The 24567-nt window shown below is 38.1% G+C and overlaps 1 protein-coding gene across 2 annotated transcripts; it reads left to right on the forward strand.

Moving 5' to 3' along the window:
• Positions 1–7060: 7060 nt before the first annotated feature.
• wuho (tRNA (guanine-N(7)-)-methyltransferase non-catalytic subunit wuho) lies at positions 7061–14522 on the forward strand. Of its 2 annotated transcripts, XM_083144194.1 has the most exons (3): positions 7061–7121; positions 9157–9338; positions 13256–14522. In XM_083144194.1, the coding sequence occupies exon 3, from the start codon at positions 13291–13293 to the stop codon at positions 14491–14493; it is 1203 nt and encodes a 400-aa protein (XP_083000320.1). In that variant the 5' UTR covers positions 7061–7121; positions 9157–9338; positions 13256–13290; the 3' UTR covers positions 14494–14522. The 2 variants fall into 2 exon arrangements, with proteins under 2 accessions (XP_083000320.1, XP_083000321.1); XM_083144195.1 differs by lacking the exons at positions 7061–7121; positions 9157–9338 and adding an exon at positions 10071–10204.
• Positions 14523–24567: the final 10045 nt, after the last annotated feature.

Consider the following 24567-nt stretch of genomic DNA (forward strand, 5'->3'; position numbering starts at 1 on the left):
AAGTTTTCTTTCTAATCAATCTATATTATAATTGTAATAATTTATCTTGATATAGTAACTTTTTGTTACATTTGTTTGTATGCTTGCTTACTTATATTTCATTTATCACGTATTAAAAACATCATTCTTACGTATTTAGTACACATTACAACGTGCATTTGGGCATGATTGTTTTGCACCAGGTACTTGCTCCCATTGTTGCTTACTTCTTTGAATGGTGTTCTATTCCACGTAAACTCAGAGTCCATTTTATGCAGTTGAGGTAATCACGACGGTGTCATGTTGGCCGGGATTCGAACCCACGTCCACTGCATTGCCAGGATAGCAATATGATGCATGTTCTAAACATTTTTTTCCGATTCATCTTTAAAATTGTGCGATCGGAAAGCTTGATTATAATTACTTGGAACTTCTTATCTTTTCAGGTTACCGGCAGCGAGCGGAAGAGGATGAAAAAGGTCTGTCCCGAATGTGAAGCCAGTTTAGTCAACGTCCCGAGACATCTCCGCAGGAAGCATTCCTGGAGCCACGAGAGATCTGCGGGCTATCGCTACACGCCGGGAGGATTGAGGGAATGTATCAGGGCAGGGCGTCGCAAGGACTGTCCTCTTCCTGGTTGTCCCTCGAAGGTGAAAAGGTTGGATAAGCACTGCAAGTTTGTTCACGGTTACAAGAAGAACGCGATGCCTTTCGGAAAGTTCACGGCCGAGTCGTCGAACTGCTTGGAGCAGGTTGCCAACCACAACTACGAGAAAGAACAAGCATGTCGCCCCAACCCCGAAATGGACTCGTTTGCCGATTTCGGGGAGTGGTTGAGATCGACGGATGGGAGCACAGATTCTCGGATTGCAGCACAGCACATGTCACAGGCGAAGTCGGTCATCGACACCGCCGGTCTGGAAAGTCACGACGAAATCGCCAAGGAACCGGCAATTGCCAAAGTCGGTCTCTTCTTTCGAGATCAAATACGGGATAGAAGACCTGGGACGTGTCTATCTTATCTAGGTTCCATTTCTCGTTTTGTTAAATTTCTTGAGCTTCGGAGGAAGGCCATTTCATCAGACGAGGCAGAACGCTGTCTCGCCGAGTATCGTGAGATTGGAAGATGGTTACGTGCTTCGGGGAACAAGAAAATATAAAAAACTTTGATATAAAACTTTTTGAAAGCTCGTTGGTGGCTGTAGGCCTTATGCATTTTGACTGAAATATTTGCTGTTGGTATTTTTAAAATCAGATAATTATAATAATTTTTCAATCTTCAGTATACGTTAATGAGGCTGAAACTTTGTATTGTTTTTTCTCTTGGACATTGAAAACGAACGAATCGCATACTGAAGAAACTTTACGAACTTGAATGTGTATCTTGCAAATTTAATGTAAAGAACAGTGTTTTCTATTTTGTGTATTGTGGAGTGCAGTTAGTTTAAATAAATCACTCATTGATAATAAAAAATGTACTTTCACTCTGTTGCATGTAATTTGAAATAATAAATGAACATTTAATTTAAAACAAATATTCAGAAGTTTTACGAACTTGAATGTGTATCTCCCAAATTTAATGTAAAGAAAAGTGTTTTCTATTTTGTGTATTGTGGAGTGCAGTTTAAATAATTCACTTATTGTTAATAAAGAAATATGTACTTTCACTCTGTTGCATGTTATTTGAAATAATATATGAACATTTAATTTAAAACAAATATTGAGAAACACTTTCTTTATTCCACTCTAAAAATGTCTTTCTCAACTGGTTCCACAAATAGTTCCACGTATATGTGCTACATCCGGAGGTTGGATTTTGGTTACCACGAGAGAACCTAACCTAACCTAACCTAACCTGACCTGACCTCACCTGACCTCACCTGACCTCACCTGACCTCACCTAACCTAACCTGACCTAACCTGACCTAACCTAACCTAACCTAACCTAACCTAACCTAACCTAAAACATCCGTCTCGGTTTGGGAGGGCAATTCTCGTTCTCGTCTCAAGTCTAGAAAAATATAGAATTAACAACGTATGCAGGCTTATCATTATAAATACAAAAAAAAACCCTTTCTTAATTTTTTATTATTATTATTATTATTTTTGACTCCTCGTTTCGACGGTACAGCCCTCGAAAACTAAATATTATCCTGCTTATATATGCAAACCAAACTGCTGATTCAGAATTACCAGGAATGAACTGGCGTTGTAATTATTATACACAAAATTCATGATTTATCTCAGGAAGTCGCATGTTCCAGGTTTGACTCTCGACCTGGGCATGACTGTTTCCTTGTGATTGACATTTCGTTGAACTGGAAATTGTTACATGGGAGGATGTTTGCTCGAGACTTTGGGGACAGCTAGGAGGATGCTTCTATTGTTAATGTTAGTGTTGCTCACGAGACGAGGCATGTTCCGTCTCGTCTCATAAAAGGAGATGGGACAAGTGAATGTTTTCGAAATGAGATGGGACAGAAGAAAAAGTTCGTCTCTTATCATGGCAGGTTGGGTGATACTTAGATTGTGCAGTTGGTAGTAGTGTGTGTGTGTGGGGGGGGGGATGTACTCCTGCACCCCGACTTCGAATACTGCTTGTAGTTATTCATCTTCATTGTAGCGATTAGCCAAAAGTGGGAAGAAATGTGATGTTAGAGATGATAATTAATAAATAAATTATAATAAATTAACCATGCGTTCTCATCGTTGCGGTTAAACAAAGTGAACGGAAAAGCGACGTAAAAGTAGGCTAAATACAAAAATTTGCAATATATATATTAACTGAAGAAAACTGTCATTTACTGCAGGAAATTGAAAAACTCACCGTACCTTTTTATACCGTATCACCTCTTATATTGCAGAAATTGGCGGGTAAACCAGTGTGTTCTAAAAGTATTATCTTAAAATTTGTGAAGAAAATATTATGACGAAAATAACTGTAATTCCAGAAAAGGCATTCCTATAATATTAAGTTCTTGCCAGTCAGAACTAACCTATGTATTCGCAATGAACAAGGCTGTTCACGTGTTCAGCCATTGACTGTTACAAGGTTTGCTTTGTCACCCTAATGGGAAAACAACCCTCTACCGAGTGGCTGAATTATAGTAAAGACTGGTAGGGCATAATTCATCTCCAAGAAATGGAGCACAGATTTTTGCAATGGAAGTTTAAGATACTTGTTTTACACGGTAACAAGTGAATTTTCTGTCGCTTCCGCGACTCATGCTAAGTTGACGGGACGAGCAGAAGCCCCGCCTGCACGCATTTCTAAGTGATGACGTCAGAGGACCTCCTGTCTGTGGAGAGGACGTTTTCAAATCCGTGACGTAGTAGGTGAATTTCAGCGGTGTTTGAAGGCGTGTTTCTCGAGAACCGAAACAAATATCGCCGAGATATTTTGCACATCTCATGTTTGTGTCATTATCTGTAAAATGAATGGATTTAAAACGTTTTTCATGTCAAAGTGGAAATGTCCATTATTCAACCCCTGAGTCAATGAAATTGACATTTTGTTGCATTTCCCTTTCGATTCTTTCATGTGAAAAATGTACGATAAAAGTAAGGGAAGAAATTCAAAGATACAGGTTTGACTCCTTGTAGTGAATTCTGTTACCATGGTTAGCAACACTATTTTCTGTAACTTGGCGAGATGAATGATTTTGGAGTGGTAGAGAAAAGAACAGTCAAATGCTTTTGGCCTTAGGTCAGTCTCAGTGTAGCATCTCCGTTCGTGTGTTGTCGTTCTGTTTAGTCTGAAACTTTACTACAAAACTGTCTGAAGAAGATAGAGAAAATGAAAAACTAGACAGAAAGAAACGGAAAGTGGCGAGTAGAACATCAGTGACACTATATGTAGGTATAATTTCTTCCAACCGATATTCATAAAGTACCAATATAAAATTTACTGACCGAGTATTCGATATAAAATGGCAAGTATTTCGTGAAGAACGTAAGTGATTCATTCACGTCTATAGTTGATGACCATTTATGTGGCTCCAACAGTTCTTAACTTTGTAAAATAAATTATATACTACGTATTAGAAAGAGAGTTGTAAAAGGGGGAGGGTCCACGTGTGGTGCTTGCCTGGGCGCTAAGTACAAATGGGTTGCCGAACAAGCAAAACAGATAAAAATCAGTGGCGTCTCCTGACCCTGAAATTAAGGCGTTGGCAAAGACGGAATGTTAACCCCTCCCCCTCTCATTTCTGTGAACCAATACCGGTATTACAAATTTTCTCCGTACCTTTTTGGTGTAAATTTAGAAATATTGAGAAAAAACATTAAATTACATAAATTATTTTAAATGAAGTAAATACTTCATTTAAAATTTAATATATTTTAAGGGTAAGGAGAAGCAAGGGCTGTTTGAACGAGAAAATTAATGTTCAATACTTCGCCATACAATTAATTTTTAAAGCACGAGTTCGCAACCAGAGGGGTTGGTGGAACTCCTACCTATCACCCCTTAAAAAAACCCGTGGACATAAGAATGACCCGTTCATTGAAAAATCGCTAAAATGCACATGCACATTCCCGGCTTTTCCCCTTACCCTTCATTTATCCTTCCAAAAAGTAAATTTTGAAAAATCAACTGCTCATTACTTATAGTTACTTGAATTCCAGCTCTATTCTTCTTTCTTTAGAGAGAAATGCGCTGATCACCGCCTCATAAAATTTTGATTTATCCTCTTCTCGCAGTTTAGAAAGTAATTCTTTCTGGATGGAGAAATTCGTCATCCGGTTCTGAGTTTGAGTAGAGCGGCAGAATGTGTGGATCCTCTTCTGTGATGAGAACGATCTCTCGACAGATGACGTCGTGGAAGGAATGGTTGCGATCAACACTGCTAATTTATATATTTCCGTAAACCCACCCACTAGATTCGTGTCCAGTAGATAATTTACAATCTCAATTGGTGTTTTCTCTGATCCTTCAGTGCAAGCATACCAAACATAAAGTTCATTCTGCAGTTTGGTTAAATTAAACAGACTGCCATAAATTTCCTGCAATTTATGTACGAGATGGTGAGGATAGTTTTCTCTTTTATTCAAGTAGCCCCGTTTTGTGGGATTTAGTAAATCAAAATATTGCAATTTTTCAAATGATGCGAATCTAATAGTTATCTGGTTGCTGATATTATCAATGATTTCGAAGTAAAGCCTCAGGCAGTGGTCTTTCTGTGATTCGTTGTTCAGTCGCCTCCTTTTCATTTCAACAACCTCTTCCTCTTCTAGACTTCTACTGCACCAGTTATAGAATTTCATAGTGTTTCGAAATTCTCCCTTTCCTTCTCAGTTATTTTATTAATGCAATACAAAATTCAAAATAATTATATCGTACCATTTCAGTATGGGATATTGTTATGGGCGTATATATAGTTCACGGGGGGGAGGGATGGATCAACTTTTGGTATGATTAGGGTTGCTTTATTTCGTAAGTGAAAATCCAGGACACTGCTGGCCGGAAGCTTGTTGGGGAGCATGGAGGGAGGGGATGTTGGACCCGACAAAGTTGTGTGTTTGTAGTCACGAAGTATTGATACTTTTCTGTTCATCTTCTGTCACTACGTTTTTAAGAACCAAATTTCTTTAATATGATTCGAGGGGATAAAATAACTGATTTGATAGTCTCAATGCAGTTTCTTATCGCAGAAATTCCGAAACTATCAGGAAATTGCAGATATTGGTCTGCAGTCCCATCTGGTGTGTGGAATTACGAAATTTCCTTCCCATCCGTATCCCGTCCTATACGTCTCTAATTTAAGAGAATGAAATAAGTCCGAAGGAATTTTTTATGAACAAGCGGATAGAACAAGGAAACTGGTAATTTTAGTGAACCAAAAAAGAGAGGGGTTGGACTCGTTGAATCCCCCTTAAATACGCCCATGGTTATACACATTATTTCCTTGTAATAATTATACATAAACTAAGTACAGATATGTACTGTGCAACTAATGTAATCTTCTCAGTGTGTTTTCTCTTATCTGCACAAAAATGTTTGATCATAATTTGCGCAACAGAAATGGAACACAAACTGAAATTGCTTTATGGAAAAGAAAGTTAAATAGGCTTTATAAATAAAGTTAAGAATGTGAAAATTCCTATTTTGCACTACATAGGTTACGGTAAATATCGATAAATATAAGTTTAAAAAATATTTTTGAGTGTCTGGTCAGCAACCAATTTTATAAGCCATATTTTTCGCATGGCCTGAGAACACACGCAGCTGAACTCTTTCATTTATCTTGCACGTGAGCAGCACGGATATTTCATAGAAGAATGACCATTACAAAGCATAGCTTTCCTTTCTCCTATCGCTCCTTCTTCCATTATTTAAATCGGTACAGATTTGTAAAACTGCACGTGTTCGCTCACCGTGGGCTACCGCTACCCATCTGGAACTGGATGCTCGAAGCAGACGACAAACGAGCTCTCCCTAAGGAGTGACGTAGTAACATGGCGGCGGCGTGTTTTCAGCGCAACGCTAGCCTCCCAACTTTGGAAGTCTCGTTTCTGCCTTAAACTGGACGCAGAGAAACGCGAGAACTTGCAGAGGTCATTTTTCCAGGGTGTAGTTTTTAAAATTGTTGTAAAAAAAATTGAGTGGAAATGTCCATTGAATTTATAAATCTGTAACGTATTTAAGAAATATAAAAGGTATTCAAACGCTGAACTGTCAACACTGTGCGCGGAATGTGCTCCCTGGAAGGAGGGCGGAGGTCATTTTGACATTTTCCAGATGGCAGTGTCCCTTCCCTAGAGCTGACCGAAACCTTGTCAAGGGAGCTAGTGTTTCCAGGAAATGACGATGCTGCACATTCCACCCTCCCTCCCTCCTTGACACTGTGGTTTTAGTTGATCGAAAGGTCCATTGAACTACGCTTCTTCAGCTACAAATGATTTATTTCTGTTAATGTTGAAGTATTGTCATTCTATTGTTGGGAGGGTGTTGGGGGTGTTAGGGGGTGTGGATAAATCACTGTGTCCAAGGGCGGGTTTAGGGGCGCAGGTTGCATCCACCCAACTTTTTGGATGGGGGGATTTTTCCATTTGTTTTTTTCTTCATCATTTCACGTCTGAACGAGAGGTTGCCGTAGTGTTGTGCGATAAGGGAGATCCGGGAAATAATCTGTGGTGGTCAGGCAGTGTTGCCAGGTCTACTGATTTCGCAGGAGATTTCCTGATTTTCAGCACGATCTACTGATCTCCTGACAAGTTTCAGGAAAATGTGGAAATCTCCTGATTTTTTGCTTCCTTAAATATTTATAATGAACAATTATTTAAAAAAAAAACAGTTGATTTAAAATTTACATATTCAGCTGATGGAATGCAAAGACCCATGAATATTCCGCAGAGAGAGATAGAGAGAGAGAGAGAGAGAGAGAGAGAGAGAAATGGGGGAGGAGTGTCATACCAGGTTTGATGACACTGGGAAAGACGCGCGGCTTCTTGAGCCCTTTGTGCATTGGGAAATATGATTTGTGATTGGGAACTCCAAGGCGGGTATCCTAACTTTCTTCCCCATCTGGTGAGGTTTTGTCAAAGGGGAGGCAACTGGAAACTGGTTACCACTAAATACCAATGTTGCCACCCACACATATGAACAAGTATTCATTTTTATGGTAATGTTTATTGCAAATGCTAGATACAGGTTCAGGTTTTTAACTCTGATAAAATAGTGAGTCCACATTACGAATGCAGCCAAAGGTTATGCTTACAAAAGCTCTTTGTAAACTGTCGATTGATTGATTTGGTTTATTTTTCTGCGCATTTCTGCCACTTTTGACTAATCGCGAAGACGAGGATGAGTGATGATATGATGAAATTGATGAAGGGACAACCACGCTCAGGCCGAGATTCGATCCCGAGACGGGATCCCTGATCTCATAGCGCTGTGCTAACCACTCAGCCACGGAGGTCGGCTTAGTAAACTGCTGTTCCAGACTTATACCACAGTTATACTATTCTATGGTTATACGTCGCAGTTATATTTTTTTCTTAATCATCTCTTAACTTAGAAATAGTAGTTCATGTTTTTATAGCATTGTTTTTTAAAGTTATTTCTGAGCGTAACTACTACTACAATTGGTCTTATGTCCCTTTATACTCAATCAATACTGTGGCGGTAGAAATTCTCTTTCCCGATTTTATACCAGGTAATCCTCGAATGCAAAAAGCTGATTTAATTAACATTTACATTGTCTGGAGTGACTGGGAAAAAAAGTTGAAGAAAAAACCTGCGACTTATCTGATACTGGGTCCCGGGTTCAAATCCCAGACTGGGCATGGGTGCTCTTTGTGAGTGTCCCTTCGTCAATTTCACATCTTTACGATTAGACAAATATGGCAAATGCGAAGTAAAATAAATCAAATCAATCAATAAATCTGTCTAATACTGGTTGGTTACCTTCCGTGATTGAAAGAAAAGTTTTAATTCAAGGATATTTCGGGGGTTAAGGCATTATAACCCTTCTCCATTACCATTAATGCGAGTATGCTTTGAATGTGTTATTAAAAAGAAGTGTGGGCTTTCTTACATCCTGTAACTTTGGCTAGTTTTAAATAAAAGCAATCTAAGGTGTTATCAGGTAGAGCATTTAAAAAATATATCCTCGAATGCGTAGTGGCTGAAGCTCTAGTCTTAGTTAACACAAAAATCACGAAATGTTTCCATAAACATTTAAACGCCAAGTACATAAATCCACGCACAGTCACAACAATTTATTTTAGAATATTTGTGAGAGATGAACAGAAAATCGAGGTCGAATTTTTTCCAGTAATATCACTGCTTTTTGCAATGTGTAGGGGCTGTGCCGGCGATTGGGGGAGGCAATCCTTGCACCCCCTCAGTTTTGGCACCCGATAATCGCCACTGGTTTGGGGAAACTGTACCTTTAACTTAGATGAATTAAGGGGGTGGGGTTATCGTACCCTTGAAGTGCAAACTCATAATAAAATTTGTATTAACATAACAGTAATAAATTTATCTTTTGACATCCAAAAATTAATAATTAACGTTCAATAATGATAGTAGAAAGCTTTTCCCACTCTACCCTCCCCCCAGAACGTTGATAATCCGCTATTATTAGTTCTTCTGATTTTTTAAGCAGATCTCCTGATTTTTCAGAGGACAATCTCCCGATTTTTAAAAATCTGACCTGGCAACGCTGTGGTCAGGGTAAAATTATGGAGCATGGTAGGGAGCAGAAAATCATCAAAGGCCAACATTTACAAGTTTACATTTATAATCCTCGTGACGGTCTAATTATAATTTAACGCTTAAATGTATCAACAGAATCTGAGTGGAAAGACTGGTTAGAGTCGCATTTCCGCGTTGTGGACTGAAGAATTCATACAAAGTAAGTCTTAACGCTGGCCGCATTTATGCAGAGTGGTATTAAAAAGCTGAATTCCATGCTACTATAGTCCTTTGACTTGCTTTTTTTCTGAGTGGCATGTGTTCATTCATTGCATCCTTTTTGGTTGCAGCCCAAGTTCCGATTGTTTAATTCAGAACTAGCACGTTTAGAGTGGTTCTCTTTCTATTTGTCTGTTAACACATTGGTATGAATTACATCTCCGAACAACACCTCTCACTCGTTTATTTCGTCATTTTTTACTTTCGTACTTACCGATTGTGCATTGCGGAACATTGTGCGTGTGTCATTTTGATTTTATCACGAAAATGTCCATAACAGTAATTATTGTTCGTATTTTTTTCGCTTCCGTAACACACAATATGGCGGGCACAGCGTCGTGGATCAGTGGGTGTACAGTGTTTCCAAACTTCTTAACCGAAAAATACCCCACACCATTGACGGGTAGCACCAAATACCATTCACACATAGCCCCAAAAACCATTCACGGATACCCCCCAAAAACCGTTCACGGATAGCCCCACGAACAATTTCCGGCAAGGTTAGGTTAGGTTCAGTTCGGTTAGGCAAACATAGTCAAAATTTTGGGTCGTAGTAATATCAGGAATGCATATTTCGTTTTTTCATCTTCTTGCAAAACAACGGTGTGGTTGGAAACACTGACAGGAGGTTACGTCATCAAATGTGTGCAACATCTGGCTCTCGTAGAGGCAGGAAAGAACAGCAACGGCAATTGTGCATCGGAGAGATATTTTTCGAGAAAAACACATGAATTCCCGCTCAAGCACATTCAACAACGAAAGAAAATACCTCCAGGAACTATCTAAATGCTAGAAAAACTAATTTCAGTAAGTACTTTCTTGTGTAAAAATGAAGAAATCTGTTGTTCGGAGATGCAATTGTTACCGGATTTGGCATGAGTTTACAATACCGGACCACTCTCCAATTTCTATAAAATTTCGCCTACTTACTAATTTCGGTGTCCTGATGACGTAACTGTAGTTCATATTTGGCGGTCGCTTGTTAAAATTGTACATTTACGTCTAGAAATTGTAAAATAACCTTGCGATTTACCATGCTGATTGTCCCTACACAGCAATTCGGAACAATCTTTCTTTCGCAATTCGATAATGGTCTTCCTTTATGCACAACAATCTTGCTGACGTAAGACGAGGAATGCCTACGAGGTTAGGTTAGGCCTGTTAGGTTAGGTTCCATTAGCATAAATACAAAGAAAAATTAATATTTTAGCTACGAGAACTATACCTTGTCTTGCCTGTTGATTTCTTCATGTTGGGAAAATGGCGTCTTCCATGGAGCTATTGTTCTTATGGTAGGGTTACGTTACATTAAGAAAACATAGTTTATTTCATTTTTTTCTCTATTTCCATACTTGACCGCCAATTATTACATGCAGATTCGTGTTTAGGAGTTCACAATTAGTGAGTAGGCGACATTTCATAGAAATTGGAGAGTGGTCCGGTATTGTAAACTCGTTCCCCGGATTTTCTAGTTCCTAGCATTAAAATTGCAGGGGCATTGTGTGTGACATTTCACACACAAAATGTAAGGTTATAGACATGGAATTGGATTAAAATATTCATAATGAACTGATCATAGAATTATGTAGTACCTTGTGATGTCTGCTTAACAAATTAGAAAAAAAATTGGTCTCTGTTTACTTTAAAATTCGGCATACTCACTAATTTTGGCCTCGTAATCACGAATCTGTAGTTAAACATTGGCGGTCACATCTAGAAATTGCAAAATAAGATTGTCAATTACCGCTATGGAAACCATGTTTCTCTCATGTGAGAAAATTGCATCTTCTATAAAATGGAGAGGAAAAAGCTGAGAACATTGTCGATCTTGGAGGTATGAGAAGGGGCAGTCATGTTCCAGATGGTGAACAGTATTCTAGAATGGGGGACACAAATGTTTTGGAAGTAAATGGAAAGTGCTTTCGGGTTATGGATTTAGGTGAATCTGTAAAGTAAGCCTAGCATAGGCATTGCCTTTTCTGTGATGGTTGATATGTGATTATTGAAAGCTAGTTTAGAATCTGTGAGGATACCTAGATCTTGGTGTTGTCCTTCTTTTGCTAGAGTGATGTCGGTGAGTGTATAATTACCTTCAAGAATATTTTCCTTCAATGAAATTGTTATGTAAGAGCATTTTGAAGGATTTGTGGACAGTTTCCATCGCTTACACCATTCAGAGAATCTATTTATGTCATTTTGGAGAAGTTGCATGTCTGATGGCTGTTTTATTTCTCTCATAATCTTGCAATCATCAGCGAACATTAGAACTGTGCTTGAGATGGAGGAATTAAAGAGGTCTGTGAGATCATCCAGATATAATACAAATAACAGAGGGCCAAGAACGCTTCCTTGCGGCACACCAGATATAACAGGAAGCCAGTTAGAATTAGTTTCAGGTTAGGTTAGCTTAGATTAGACAAACATAGTTAAAATTTGGGGTTGTAATTTCGTTTCTTACGTATGGGAAACACAAATCTATAGGTAAATAATGAGCAATTGTACATTGTCGGTTGCGATCACGGACCCCCTTTGTTTCGAATTTCTACTCGTGACCCCCAAATATTAACTGCAGATTCGTGGGTAGGAGCCCAAAATCATTAAGTATGCGAAATATGAACGAAATCGGGGAATGGTCCGGTATTGTAAAATTGCTCCACTCGGTGTAGTGCAGGTGTACCCTGGTGGCAGGCTCGTGCAAGGAGATGACATTCGACCAAAAGTTCAGAAGATTCAACAAATGCCTGTCTGCTGCTTTAAATGTTCATTTGATTAGTTAGCACGCACCACGTGATCATACACCACATGCCAACACCGCTTCAGAAGATGGTGCAGACACCAAATGCAGTACTTTACACCAAATCGACGAAGTAGATGAGTCTGTGTTGCACCGTGTAACCAACTAGACTCCAGGGAGAGTCAAGAAGTGCAGTGAACTAGAAGATGGGGCTAAAGCATGCAAAAAATGTGGCACTTGTAGGATGCTTTAAAAATGTTTGCAAAATTGGACTTAATTTTCTGTGAAGCATATAGGCTACAGATATTAATATATATGTTGGTGAAATATGAATCTCACTAATGTGGTCCATTTGAATCGTGAATTCCTTGTGGTAGAATCTGTGACCAAATCTACGGGAAGCTCGAAGCACTTTTTTTTTTTTTTGGGCCACCGCTTTCCTTCATCCTTGGCTAATCACAACGAGGATAAGTAAGGATTAGAAGAAATCGATGAAGGGATACTCCGTGCCCAGGACCAAGCCAGCCCCATTTTTCACAGTAAAAGTAATGGTGTGTGATTATAATGAATATGTTTTGCATTAATGCAAGTAGCCATACACAAGTTCTTTTGTATAGCTCAGCTGTAGTAGTTTATGAAATTTTACCATATTTTTTTGTTGCAATATTGGAGGATCAAAAACTTCAGCATTCTATTTTTTGTTTTAGTCAATTAAATCAGAACCTAAGCAGTTGTATTTACAGTACCTGTTGTAATTGGGTGGTTTTTGGGAATGTTTATTTGCGAATGAAATAGATTTAAAAGGTTCCTTGCAGTTATTGATTTCCTTTATACCCAAAATTTAAGTTCGGGAATGAAAATAGAGGGACTCATGGAAGAGGAATTGCAGAGTGAAATTTGTATTTTCTTGTTCTAACTATTCTATTGAAGGGAATTTCCTTTATTACAAAAATCTCTTCCATGTTCCCTTTGCACATTACTGCATATTGGAAAAGGTCCCATTCCTGTGCTTTTACATCACATCTTTTCAATTGTCCTTCCAAATAAGTATTAATTTTCTACAAGTGCCAAGTGAAGCTTTTTCTTGCTTGAACATTTATAAATTTATTTTCTTTTGATTGCAGAAATTTCCTGAGGGCTACAGTCATCACAGTTGCAAATGGCTGCCTTAATTGTTGGTGATGAACTGGTTGCGTTGGTCTGCGGTTCCAGTGCCACCAGTTACTCTCTTAGAAGAAAGGATAGCCATACTATTGATTTGCAATCTTCCGTAGCAGACTGCACAGGCAAGATTAAAAACCCAAACAAATCTTTTCCTTCCATTTTATCAGCTAATTTGTCCCCATGTGGCAAATTATTGGCACTCTGCGACACGAACAAGCAGCTGAGCGTGTGGGAGACCGACACTTGGAGTTGCAAGTATACGTTTGGGATGGTTAAGCGTGCAGGGAAGGTGGCGTTCGCCCCTTGTGGAGATTCTGTGTTGGTAGCTGATAAGTCCGGGGATGTCTACAGCTGCACCTTCCATGACGGAAGAAACACGTTGTTACTTGGACATGTTTCTATGCTTTTAGACATCCTGATCACGTCTGACAAAAACTATCTTATTTCTTGCGATCGCGATGAAAAAATAAGAGTGTCCAAGTTTCCTAATTCATACAATATCGTGTCATACTGCTTAGGGCACAGAGAATTTGTGACGTGCTTAAGTTTAGTTCCTCATTCCCCCTCTTGCCTTGTGTCTAGCTCGGGGGATGGCACGGTGAAACTGTGGAAGTTTTTATCTGGAACTCAGTTGTACGATGTTGATTGCAGATGCGACATACTTCAGCATGCAAAGGTGGAAGGCATGACAGTACAAACACAAGGTAAAGAGGAACAAGAAATGGACGGTGCAAGTGATTGTGTTGTATATCAAGGATTTGCAGTGAAGAATTTTAATGTGTGTGGGTACGATGAACGTACGTCCATTTTGTGTGTGCACGTTAATAGCTTTGAGGGAATCCTTTGTTACAAAATGTCTGGACAGGATTGCAACATTAGTGTAACGCTGCTTCAAGTTGTGCAGTTGCCCTGTGAACCACTCAGCACTGCATTGAGTTCAGACTGCACCTTGTGGGTCCTCCTTCCCGTCAAAGAAAACCCTTTGAGGGTTTTTAAGTTGCAGAAGGATGGGTCCAAATTTGTTCCACTCGGCATCTCCGAAGATGAGATAGGGAGAGTGGTGTCTGCTATCAACAGCGACTGGACGTTTTCTGAACCTCCAAATACAACAAATGCTATATCTTGTTTGTACAAGAGAAAATATGACAATGTCAAAGAATACAAGGAAAAGAAAAAGGCAAGGATGTTCACAGAATAGCATGATCTAATAAATTACATGACCCACTTTATCATGTTGTTTTATTTTGATATTGTACATTCCGTGTTTTTCTTATTTTGCATTCTGTTTCCACCTCTTCGAGTGAATTGCAACAATAGATATTAGGGCAAGTGATACCAGTGCTCTCACCGATTCAAATACCAATGCTTGAAAATTGTAATAATTAAAAGAGCAGTTCAGACTGCTTTATACGTAACTCAGTTCTGCATAATTCTGTTTCGTATGTAAATTATTGTAGGTCCTGCAAAATATAATTTAAAAACGTGTTAATTAAACCTTATTTGTATGTAATTCATATATATGTAATTTGGTGTTGCACATACTAATCTTCATAAAATACAGTTGATTTGTACGTAACCACATTACAATAATGTCATGGGAGTGACAGTTGCTACTGGATGACCATGGAAAACGGCAAGAGGAAAAGTTACACAGTTGACCAGAAAGTAAAATTTATATGTGAAGTAAACGCTAATCCTCATAAAACTGACACTGAAATAGCTGCAAATTTAGGCAGTCATTAGTAAAATAAATATTATTTTAGACAATAAAATTTGATAGTAAAACTAAAACTACTGTAGAATTTCAGTATCAAAGTGTTCACTAATAAAGTTTGAGTTGGTGTTTTAAGTCCACTTTGTGCACAGTATGGCTAATTGGGACTGGATCTGCAGTTTAAAGTGGAATCTGAACCACTATGTGCCTCCACCAGGTATCGAACCCGGGACCCTTTGTTTACAAGGCAACAACATCACTAAATGTAGTGTATTCAAGAATCAAACTTTCAGATTCATTAATTTGCCACTTTATAACAGAAATAACCTGTATTACATATAGCCTATCTTGTTCCTCAAAATAGATACATTTACAGTATTTTAATAATAATACAACATTTGTAAGTAATTCTGAGTTATATGTATTATTTCCTCTTCACCTTGACATACTCTTTAATTATTATTATTATCAGTTTACCAAGATTTTTTGCTTTAAAATATTTGAGAATTACATGTTATCACAAAATTCGTTTTTTTATGTTTTTTTTCACACAAAACTGGTGTAAAATTAAAAGAAACTTCAATTTTTTGCATAATTTCCAGGATAATTTAACTGCATGAAAGTGTTGCACAATGTTTTTGAGGACTGTGAAAGACAAAAATGCCAGAATGGTATCTGCACCACTGTGGAGCATTGTCTGAAAAATTTCCACTTCAGGAATCAAACCCAGGTCACCAGTCAGATATCATCTTGAATTGGGCACGTTAGACAATTTAGTTTGGACAGTGGTTCCCAAAGTGTGCACCATGGTGCCATGGCTGCAGGGGCGGCACCAGAAATTTTCGACCAGGTGGGCAGAAGCTTTATATTGATAGATTAGGGTGGGCAGTATAAATGTAAATATATATATGCATGTAAGACACATATATGTACGACATGCATGCATATGTATCCCCTTCTCTCTTACACTCCCGAGTTCCCTTCTGTTTTCCCTTTCCTTTTCATCTTTTCTGTTTTACTCCCTAATGCCTTCTTATATCATTCTTTCTCAGCTTGTTACATCTTTCTCCCTTTCACTTTCTCTCGTTCCATTCTTCAAATGTTTCTCTTAACTGCCATGCACAACACATCACATGTATGTGTGTGTGTGTTTGGTATCTTCCCTCTTCCTTTTCTAATCTATTCTCGCATCTTGTTCTACTTCTTTGTCTCCGATGGACACAATTACTTCAAGGAAGTGTTTGTGTGTGCGCAGCCATACATTCTAATCACATTTTGTCCAAGTGCAAAAATACAAGGCTCATACCTACTCCACTTTATATATTAGGCGACACTGATAGAAATTGTGTTTAAATCCATGTTCCTGATCATATTATTTTCATCAAATGAGATTTTGACTGAAACTTGGGGGTTAATGACCACTCTTCTTGGCTTACAAGGTTATTACAACTGACAAATGTATCTGAATGTTTGCAATACTGGCTATCGGGTGCCAAAACCTCTGGGCAAGGACAGTTTACTTCTTTGGTAGCATTAAGAGGCCGGGTGTAACAAGTAGCAAAATGTGGTGGGGGAACTTCCCCCCTTGCTCCTCCTAATCGCCGCCATCGGATATTTGGATTAAAAGTTATGTTTTATTGGGAATGTAAACACACACACACGGAAAAGCCAATTCTTTTTTCATTCTTAATAAAGTATCTCCAGGCTTATGAAAAGCTATTTTGACAAAAGATCGCCCAAAAGTAATAGTCAAGTAACATTGAAAAATCTGTTAGTAGTTATTCTGTTTCTGAAGTAATCTTCGTTAATCATGCGGGAGAAGTGATACACGTAGGGTTAGATGAACACATACACTGAGGTAACAAATAGTTTACATTTTGTAGAATGTGATTTTGGACACAAGGAATTCATCGAAATTGGTCACTATACCGGTAACTTTTCGAAAGGGCTCAAATGTCAACCTCTATCCTGAGCAGTATACCTGGAAACTTTAATCTTGCAGGCGAACGAGTCTCTGACACCTGGAACCACAGTCAAAATAATAATTTGGGGGGGGGGTTGCATTTTCAATGTCTGCGTGTATTTGTTTTCTCCCCTTCGTCACTTTCACCTAATCACCATTGAACCTCATTGTCGTCATTAGCCAAGTTAGCAGAAAAGTGACTTCACATAGAACAAATCAGTCGAATCAGCAACAACTTACTCTTCCAAAAGTGGAGTTTCATTAGTTCATACCACTTCGAAAGTTGAGGTGGTAGTTTCAATTTCACAGTGTTTCATTGTTGGATCAAGGCAGCTAACTCCGTGAAAAATAACGTTGTTTTCCGAAAGTCTGAAAATATTGTCTCTGGTAATACACCCTCTTAAATGAACTCATCTTCTATTGTCATAATATAACACGTTCCCTGCGAATTCTTTCTGTATTTTTTTTTCTCCAATGGCATAACGTTGTCGCCTTATAATGAAGAGGTTCATCTACTGCCCCCTCTCCTGGTGGAAGCACAATGCACACTGGTTCAGACTCCACTTTAAACTGTAGGTTTAGATCCATAAAAAACTTCATCACATTAACACGTTAAAACTCCACATCGTGCCATGCAGACCATATGGTGATGGTTTGGCTTCTCACATGTGTTGTTAACGTGATGAAGTTTTTTATGGATCATTTTTAGATTCGAAGTTCTTGCAAGGTAAATAAGGGAATATGAAGTTTAATGTGTACAGGAGCCAGTTTTTACGAAATACCTTTTTATCCATGATTTTTACCATTACCTTATTCCTTGTCTTTTATGTTAATTGACGTGGCCATGAAGTGATTCCACTCGCCAAGACTGTGAACCTGATTAAGGGACCAGTTGTGCCTTTAAACATTGTTTTTTATAAAACGTATACTCACAAACCGTAAGTAGTGCATTTTATAGTATTTTTTAAGTACTTTTATTTATTGTCTTCCAATAGTATGTGTAAAGCAAGTTACTGAAGTTGAAATTAGTCACGGCCAGCTTTATTACAGACCGGAGCCTTCAATTTGGCAACCCTGTAAACCGTGACATCAGGCGGCTGATGTTACTCAGAAGATACATTAGATAATGAACTTAGATGTAAAAAAAGTAATAATTTTCTCATAATCACTTCATTCGCTCAAATTGTATTTGCTAGTGTATTCAATGTTATTTTTCATAAGTAAAGCAGTATGTTATTAAGTTGTTAAAAATATACATTACATTTTTTTGAGCCGCTTATCAGCATTTCATGGAGCATTCTGTACTTTTCAAATGTGGTAAATCATCAAATATAATAAATATCCAATATTGATATTCTTAATTATCATGTGCAAAATAAATTTGAGACGTCGAAGAGCTATAGAGGCTTAAAACATGTTTACCCAAAAAGCATATTCCAAGCTGAGAAAAGTTGTGTGCATGAGGCACCAGACGCTAAGCTTTTTCTTGTATTAAGTACAAGGGTTAAACTACAACACTCAAACAAGAATTCGGGAAACTTAAACAAACCACTAAGAGCATAAAACTGCCTAACCTAACAAAAACAGTAGAACACAAAATCACTAATTCCTTCACTGTAACATATCTCGCCAAGAGAAAAACAACGGAAATGTAGCACCTTCTAATTTCTAAACCATGCAAAATTATCCACTTTCTCGCAGGGAGTACATAGTCGCCAGCACTCGGCATTATTTTAGCCTTGTGCATGCATGAGCTATATTCACACAAAACAAATAGTATTTGTACATATGCACATCGTAATTACAATGTAGATATTGTCTGTTGAACAAAATCTTGGCTAAAATGAAGATGTTATACAGAAATATGTAGATAAGATTTATTTCAACTCTGAATGTAATACTCTCTGATGCTGGGTTATCACATCCACAACTCCTGTGTACGTCTTACTTTTAGAACTTTAAGGCCATTGTGTTAGATCTTCCATCATTTAAATATTTAGTTGCTAAACAGATTCGAATGTCATTACGAAATGCTAGCAAATAAAAATAAGGGCAAACTACACATTATTGGAACGTTCCATGCTGCGTATAAAATGCAAAGTTGGCCTTATATTTTCTGCTTATTTCCAGTTATTTAACGACCAATTTACACTTTTATTGTTAATGTATGTTTTCCACTTACATTGTAATGTCAATCTTCTGTCCAGATTTGTACTGTATCACGGTCAGCTTTATTTGGAAAAAGAAAAAAATACACAGATTCCCTTGTTTCTTTAAGAGTGAACATCAATTTTGTTATTCGCGCCCATGCTATGTAGCTTGATGTTTAGGCCGGCGAGACAGCATTGCCAAATTTCAGGATTCCAGCCTTTAAAAAAGCTGGCCGTGAATTAGTGCATCCTTCAGCTGTTTTTTGTTGGGACTTGTTGAAATTATATGATTTTGCATGAGAATTTTATTTCTTCTAATTCCCGGAGATTTCCAAGTGTGTGGGAACCCTGATAATGTGGTCTTCGTAAAACTTTCAACTTCAGAGTGAAAGTGTCTGTCCCATTGTTTTGGTAATTTGAAGCAACTCGACACATTTAAATTTTCCAAACATTGTAAAAGCAGTTCCAGTTGTGTATGATGCTGTCTGTTGCCTTCAGCTGAAATACATTGGATTCGGCTAACACCTTGGTGTCACAGCCTGCATTAGTGGGGCAACTGCCCCATGGACTTGTCCCCCTGCCATGAAAGAAAGAACTAAGATATTCTTATACTTACATTTTCTGTCTCCGAAAGGAAGACCACGTAGGGCATGGAATGAGGGAATGAAGGATATCCTGACAAGGAGGAACATCTCGTGGAGTGAAGGAAGGAAGTTGGCAGAAAATCGTGACAGATGGAGAGTTCTCTACAAAACCTCGACACCAATTGGTAGAAGAGGATCGGAATAAGTAAGTACATTTTCTGTTCAAGTACATTTTCTCAACGCTTTTCACACTCATGACAACTCCAAATGGTTAGTTCTCTATCCCATGGTCCATCTCCCAGTGGGAGATCCCTGGAAGCAGACTCCAGTGTCAAAAGCCAGAAATATGCTGCTGGTCACGGATTACTCAATGAAAAGGGTTGTCCATTTGCTTTCATTTACTGCTTTACCGCGGTGGCTCAGTCGGTAACGCGTCTGACTACCATGCTCAAGGTCCCGGGTTCGATCCCCGGCCGGTTCAAATCCGGGAACTTTTCTAACGGTGAAAGCAGCCCCGGCGCTCACCCAGCGTCGAATAACATGGGTACCTGGGGGAAGCCCTGGGGGGTAAAGGCGGTCAGGGGCGTGATGCTGATCACATCACCCCCACTCACGACCGGATCAAGAAAGTGTGGGGCGTTACCCCCACACCCCCTATACGCCTTCATGGCGTGGTGCTATGCACAGGGGAACACTTTACCTTTTTTTTTTTTTTATCCACTTCACGATTAAATCTGGAGCAATAAGATGTTGTGGCATTAAGCAAGAGCTACATTGCAATGTCAAATTCTTTCCCTTGATCATCTAATTTCCATATTTTCACAAAGTACAAGGAAGTTGAGTTTTGAAAGTCCAGCCAAACCAGATCAAAGACATTCATTCAATTGATAAGGGACCCTCACAAAGAACAAGCCAGCCCAGGTTGAGATTTGGTGGTGAAGAACCACCATATATACCACTGGATAGTGTGTGACAATTTTGACATAATAAAAATTTTGAAACCATATTTTTCAAATCTTAAACACTTTGCTAATAGACAAATTGTCCACTATTATTTTCAGTTAGGTTCCTTCTGTACCCTATGATTTTTAAGCAATGAAATTATGTTGATGCTCTAGCATTTAAATTCTTGAAAAGATTGAAGAAATCAGGGGATCATCATGTGATGTTCAATTTGCCCTCAACTTTACAAGAGTTAACAAAATACACTCCGCGGCAAAAAAATAATCTCCCCCTAGTAATAAAGTGTAAAAATTTTATTGCACTGTTGGAACCGTTCACTAAGCATTTTCATCCTTTATGCCAATTTAGTTTCAATCAAAATATCAACTTTCTATCGTTTCAAGTATGTTTACTGCAGTTTGGGGGCATCCATCTTTACTTATTCTAAAACAATGAATTGTTGGCACCTTTTAACAATGGATTTTCACACTTTATCCAAATTTATTCTCCTTCCGAATCTCAACTTTCTGCATTGTTTGAAGTATGTTGAAATCAGTTTGGGAGCATCCATCTTTACTTGTTGAAAATCCATTGTTAAAAGGTGCCAACAATGGTCGACCAAGCCTCATTGTTGGAGAATAAGTAAAGATGGATTGCCCCAAACTGCCGTAAACTTGGATGAAACAGTGCAGAAAGTTGAGATTAGGAAAATCAATAAATTTGGATAAAGTGTAAAAATCCATTGTTATAAGGTGCCAACAATGGAGGAGCAAGATTCATTGTTGGAGAACAAATAAAGGTGGATGCTACCAAACTGGTGTCAACATACTTCAAACAATGCAGGAAGTGGAGATTCGGAAGGAGAATAAATTTGGATAAAGTGTGAAAATCCATTGTTAAAAGGTGCCAACAATGGAAGAGCTAGCTTCATTTATAAACATTTGGTAGTTTCAGATTCATTTTGTTCCCTTTATGTAATAACAGTTTTGGTTTCCATTGAGAACATTGCAAAAACGAATTTTGTTCAAAAAATGAGTGCAAGAATTCGGCAAAAGAAAATTGTTTGCAATTTGTTTTTGTGTAACAATAAATAATATTAATTTGTTCCAACTCTTTGGTTTCAAGGAACAATTTCATATGAACAACAAAATTAATTATGTTACTACAAATTAGTTATCCTTTGAGGTACACAAATAAATGTTTAAAGGAGCAAATGTTGAAAATGAACAGGATGAACTTGGGTGTGTCTACAAAACCCTGTCTGCAAACAATTGTTCCAACAACGCCAGAAAACATGCGGCAATGAATTATTGATGCTTGTGCTTCTATCACTCCTGACATTTTGGGACGAACAGTGCAGAGCTTCAGACACAGTGTTTTGAAATACATTGAAGAGAATACGGTCATGATTTTCAACATTTGCTCCTTTAAACATTTATTTGTGTACCTCAAATGATAACTAATTTGTAGTAACATAATTAATTTTGTTGTTCATATGAAATTGTTCCTTGAAACCAAAGAGTTGGAACAAATTAATATTATTTATTGTTACACAAAAACATAAATTGCAAACAATTTTCTTTTGCCGAATTCTTTGCACTCATTTTTTGAATAAAATTCGCTTATGCAGTGTTCTCAGTGGAAACCAAAACTGTTATTACATAAAGGGAACAAAATGAATCTGAAACTACTAAATGTTTATAAATGTTCGAAGGTTGCAATTTTTTTACAAAATTTTTCAAACAAAAAATACTTCTTTTTCAACACGGAATCCAAATATGTAAAACGAATGGGCTGTGTTCCATTTGAAATTTCACATTTACCCCCCCCCCCCTCGTAAGGGGTGGGTGGCGGCGACAAAATGTTTACAGAATTGACTTACCCCCTCAATAGTATCAAACTTTTCTTCTGTGCAATTTTTCGATTGGATGCATTCTGCATGCGATATCCCATGCTATCATTATAAATGGACCACCCGGTATATGAGTACTCACAACTGCTTGGCATTTTTTTCTCTTTTTTTCCCCCACAGCTAACCGGCTGTGGCCTTTCTTTGCAAGTGTCGCATCAGCAGTCAAGCAAGTCAATAAATTATGTTTGTGGTCGGGCATGTTTGCTATTTCTTACAGTATAGTGAATATACATTGTTATATAACAGTACTGGGATTTGATCAAATTGAATACTTGAAAATCTAGAATTGTATTGAGCTGTGGTTAAGATTTGTTTGTTCAATTTGTTTCTTAAGAATTACATTCTTGTTTGCGTGAACTTTTGAAAAAATATGAACTAAAGTAATGTGGCCATTCCCCATGTGGAGTCCTGTTAAAGTACAGCTTCAGTTTTCATGTTAACAGACCTTGTGGTATGGTGTTTTTCATTGCATAAAAATGTTTTTTCTTCATTTCCAACTATAACTAAGTAGGGGGCGTTTAAAATAAATAAGAAAAAGGCCATGAAAAGTCAACAATTTTGGATTTGTTATTTTGGTACACCCTATATGTTCATCAATATCACCCAATCATTGCTCATCCTAGTTAATGAAATTAGCCAATGGCAGAAAAGTGCTGGTAAAGAATAAAACTACAAAGCACCATGCACGCACACTTATTTTCTTCTAATATCTAAATTGTTTCCTAGGAAACAATTCACAGCACACATTTATACTAAAAATTATTAATCTACCGAAAACGTGCAAAAAGATTGCAAAACAAAAACTTGTAAATATCAATACCAACTACCATTTGCTGTTTAGCTGATTCATTTTGAATATCAAATTCAAAAACATGACCTGTTTTACTACAGAATTTAATAATAATAATCCTTTGCGCAACAGCCCTGAAGGGCCTTGGCTTACCTACCAACTGCCGGTCTCCCTCCCACGCTTTCCTTCGTCACCTCTAAGCGTGGAGATCTGCAACCAGTCGGGGGTCAGCCCGATGTATCCCCAGCCATTATAGTAGGTTTCCGGGACCGGATTAAGCTTACTCATTCGAAGCTCCCCAATTTCCGCACGATGGTGGGTTGCCACCGGCCCTATATGTAGGCCGAATAAATTCCGACCAGAGCCAGATTCGAACCTACGCAGTCCCGCAGTGAACGATCTCAAGACGAGTGAACGCCTTAACCCGCTCGGCTACGGAGGAGGACATTTAATATCAATTGTCCGTTCTAATTACCAGTAATAATCAATGTCACAAAGATTTCACGAAATAGTTTGTAAGAAGTTCTGTTAATTTTTGATGGCTACTGTCACCATTCTCATGGGAACTTGTAGTGTTGCTTAAAGTTTTCAGAGGAGCCTCGTACTGCTCAAAACAGGGAAGAGATGGCAATCAAAATCATGACTACATTGTGTTCCACTACATGTAATGAGGCTGAAATACAGGCCAGACATCCTAGAATGATCCGTTTCTGAAAGAATACAGCAGCACCTAACATGGAATAAAAGCCCAACCCACCACCAGATGTACCACAAAAATAGTCACCATGAATTAAACAAAAATCAGTTTCGCAGAAAATGTTGTACTTCATTTGAGTATAACTTCTCCTTTCTGTAGAAAACAATATCTCATTGTCATTCAAATAAAAATTAAATAAGACCAAACAATTCAAAATCCTTGAGTTATTTCAAAGTAATACAAATCTAGTGTAAAAATGATGAGGTTTTCTCAGGATATCGACCACGTGATTCCTGGATAGATTTCCGAGCTTTTGGAAGATGAGTGACGTTAGTTCTCGGAAGTCTATCCGGAACCTCCCTGGTTGATATCCTGAGGAAATACCTCCATCATTCGCCCCCAGGAGAGTTTCAAGAATTATTTCTAGTGTAAAAATATGTTTGCAAACCAAACCTTGTGATACGCCAAGGTATGGCAGCTACTGTTCAACATGGAGACCAGAAGCTCATACCACAATAAA

This window comes from Lepisma saccharinum, chromosome 22 (genome assembly GCF_977018435.1).
Source record: "Lepisma saccharinum chromosome 22, izLepSacc3.1, whole genome shotgun sequence".
NCBI classification, from domain to species: domain Eukaryota; kingdom Metazoa; phylum Arthropoda; class Insecta; order Zygentoma; family Lepismatidae; genus Lepisma; species Lepisma saccharinum.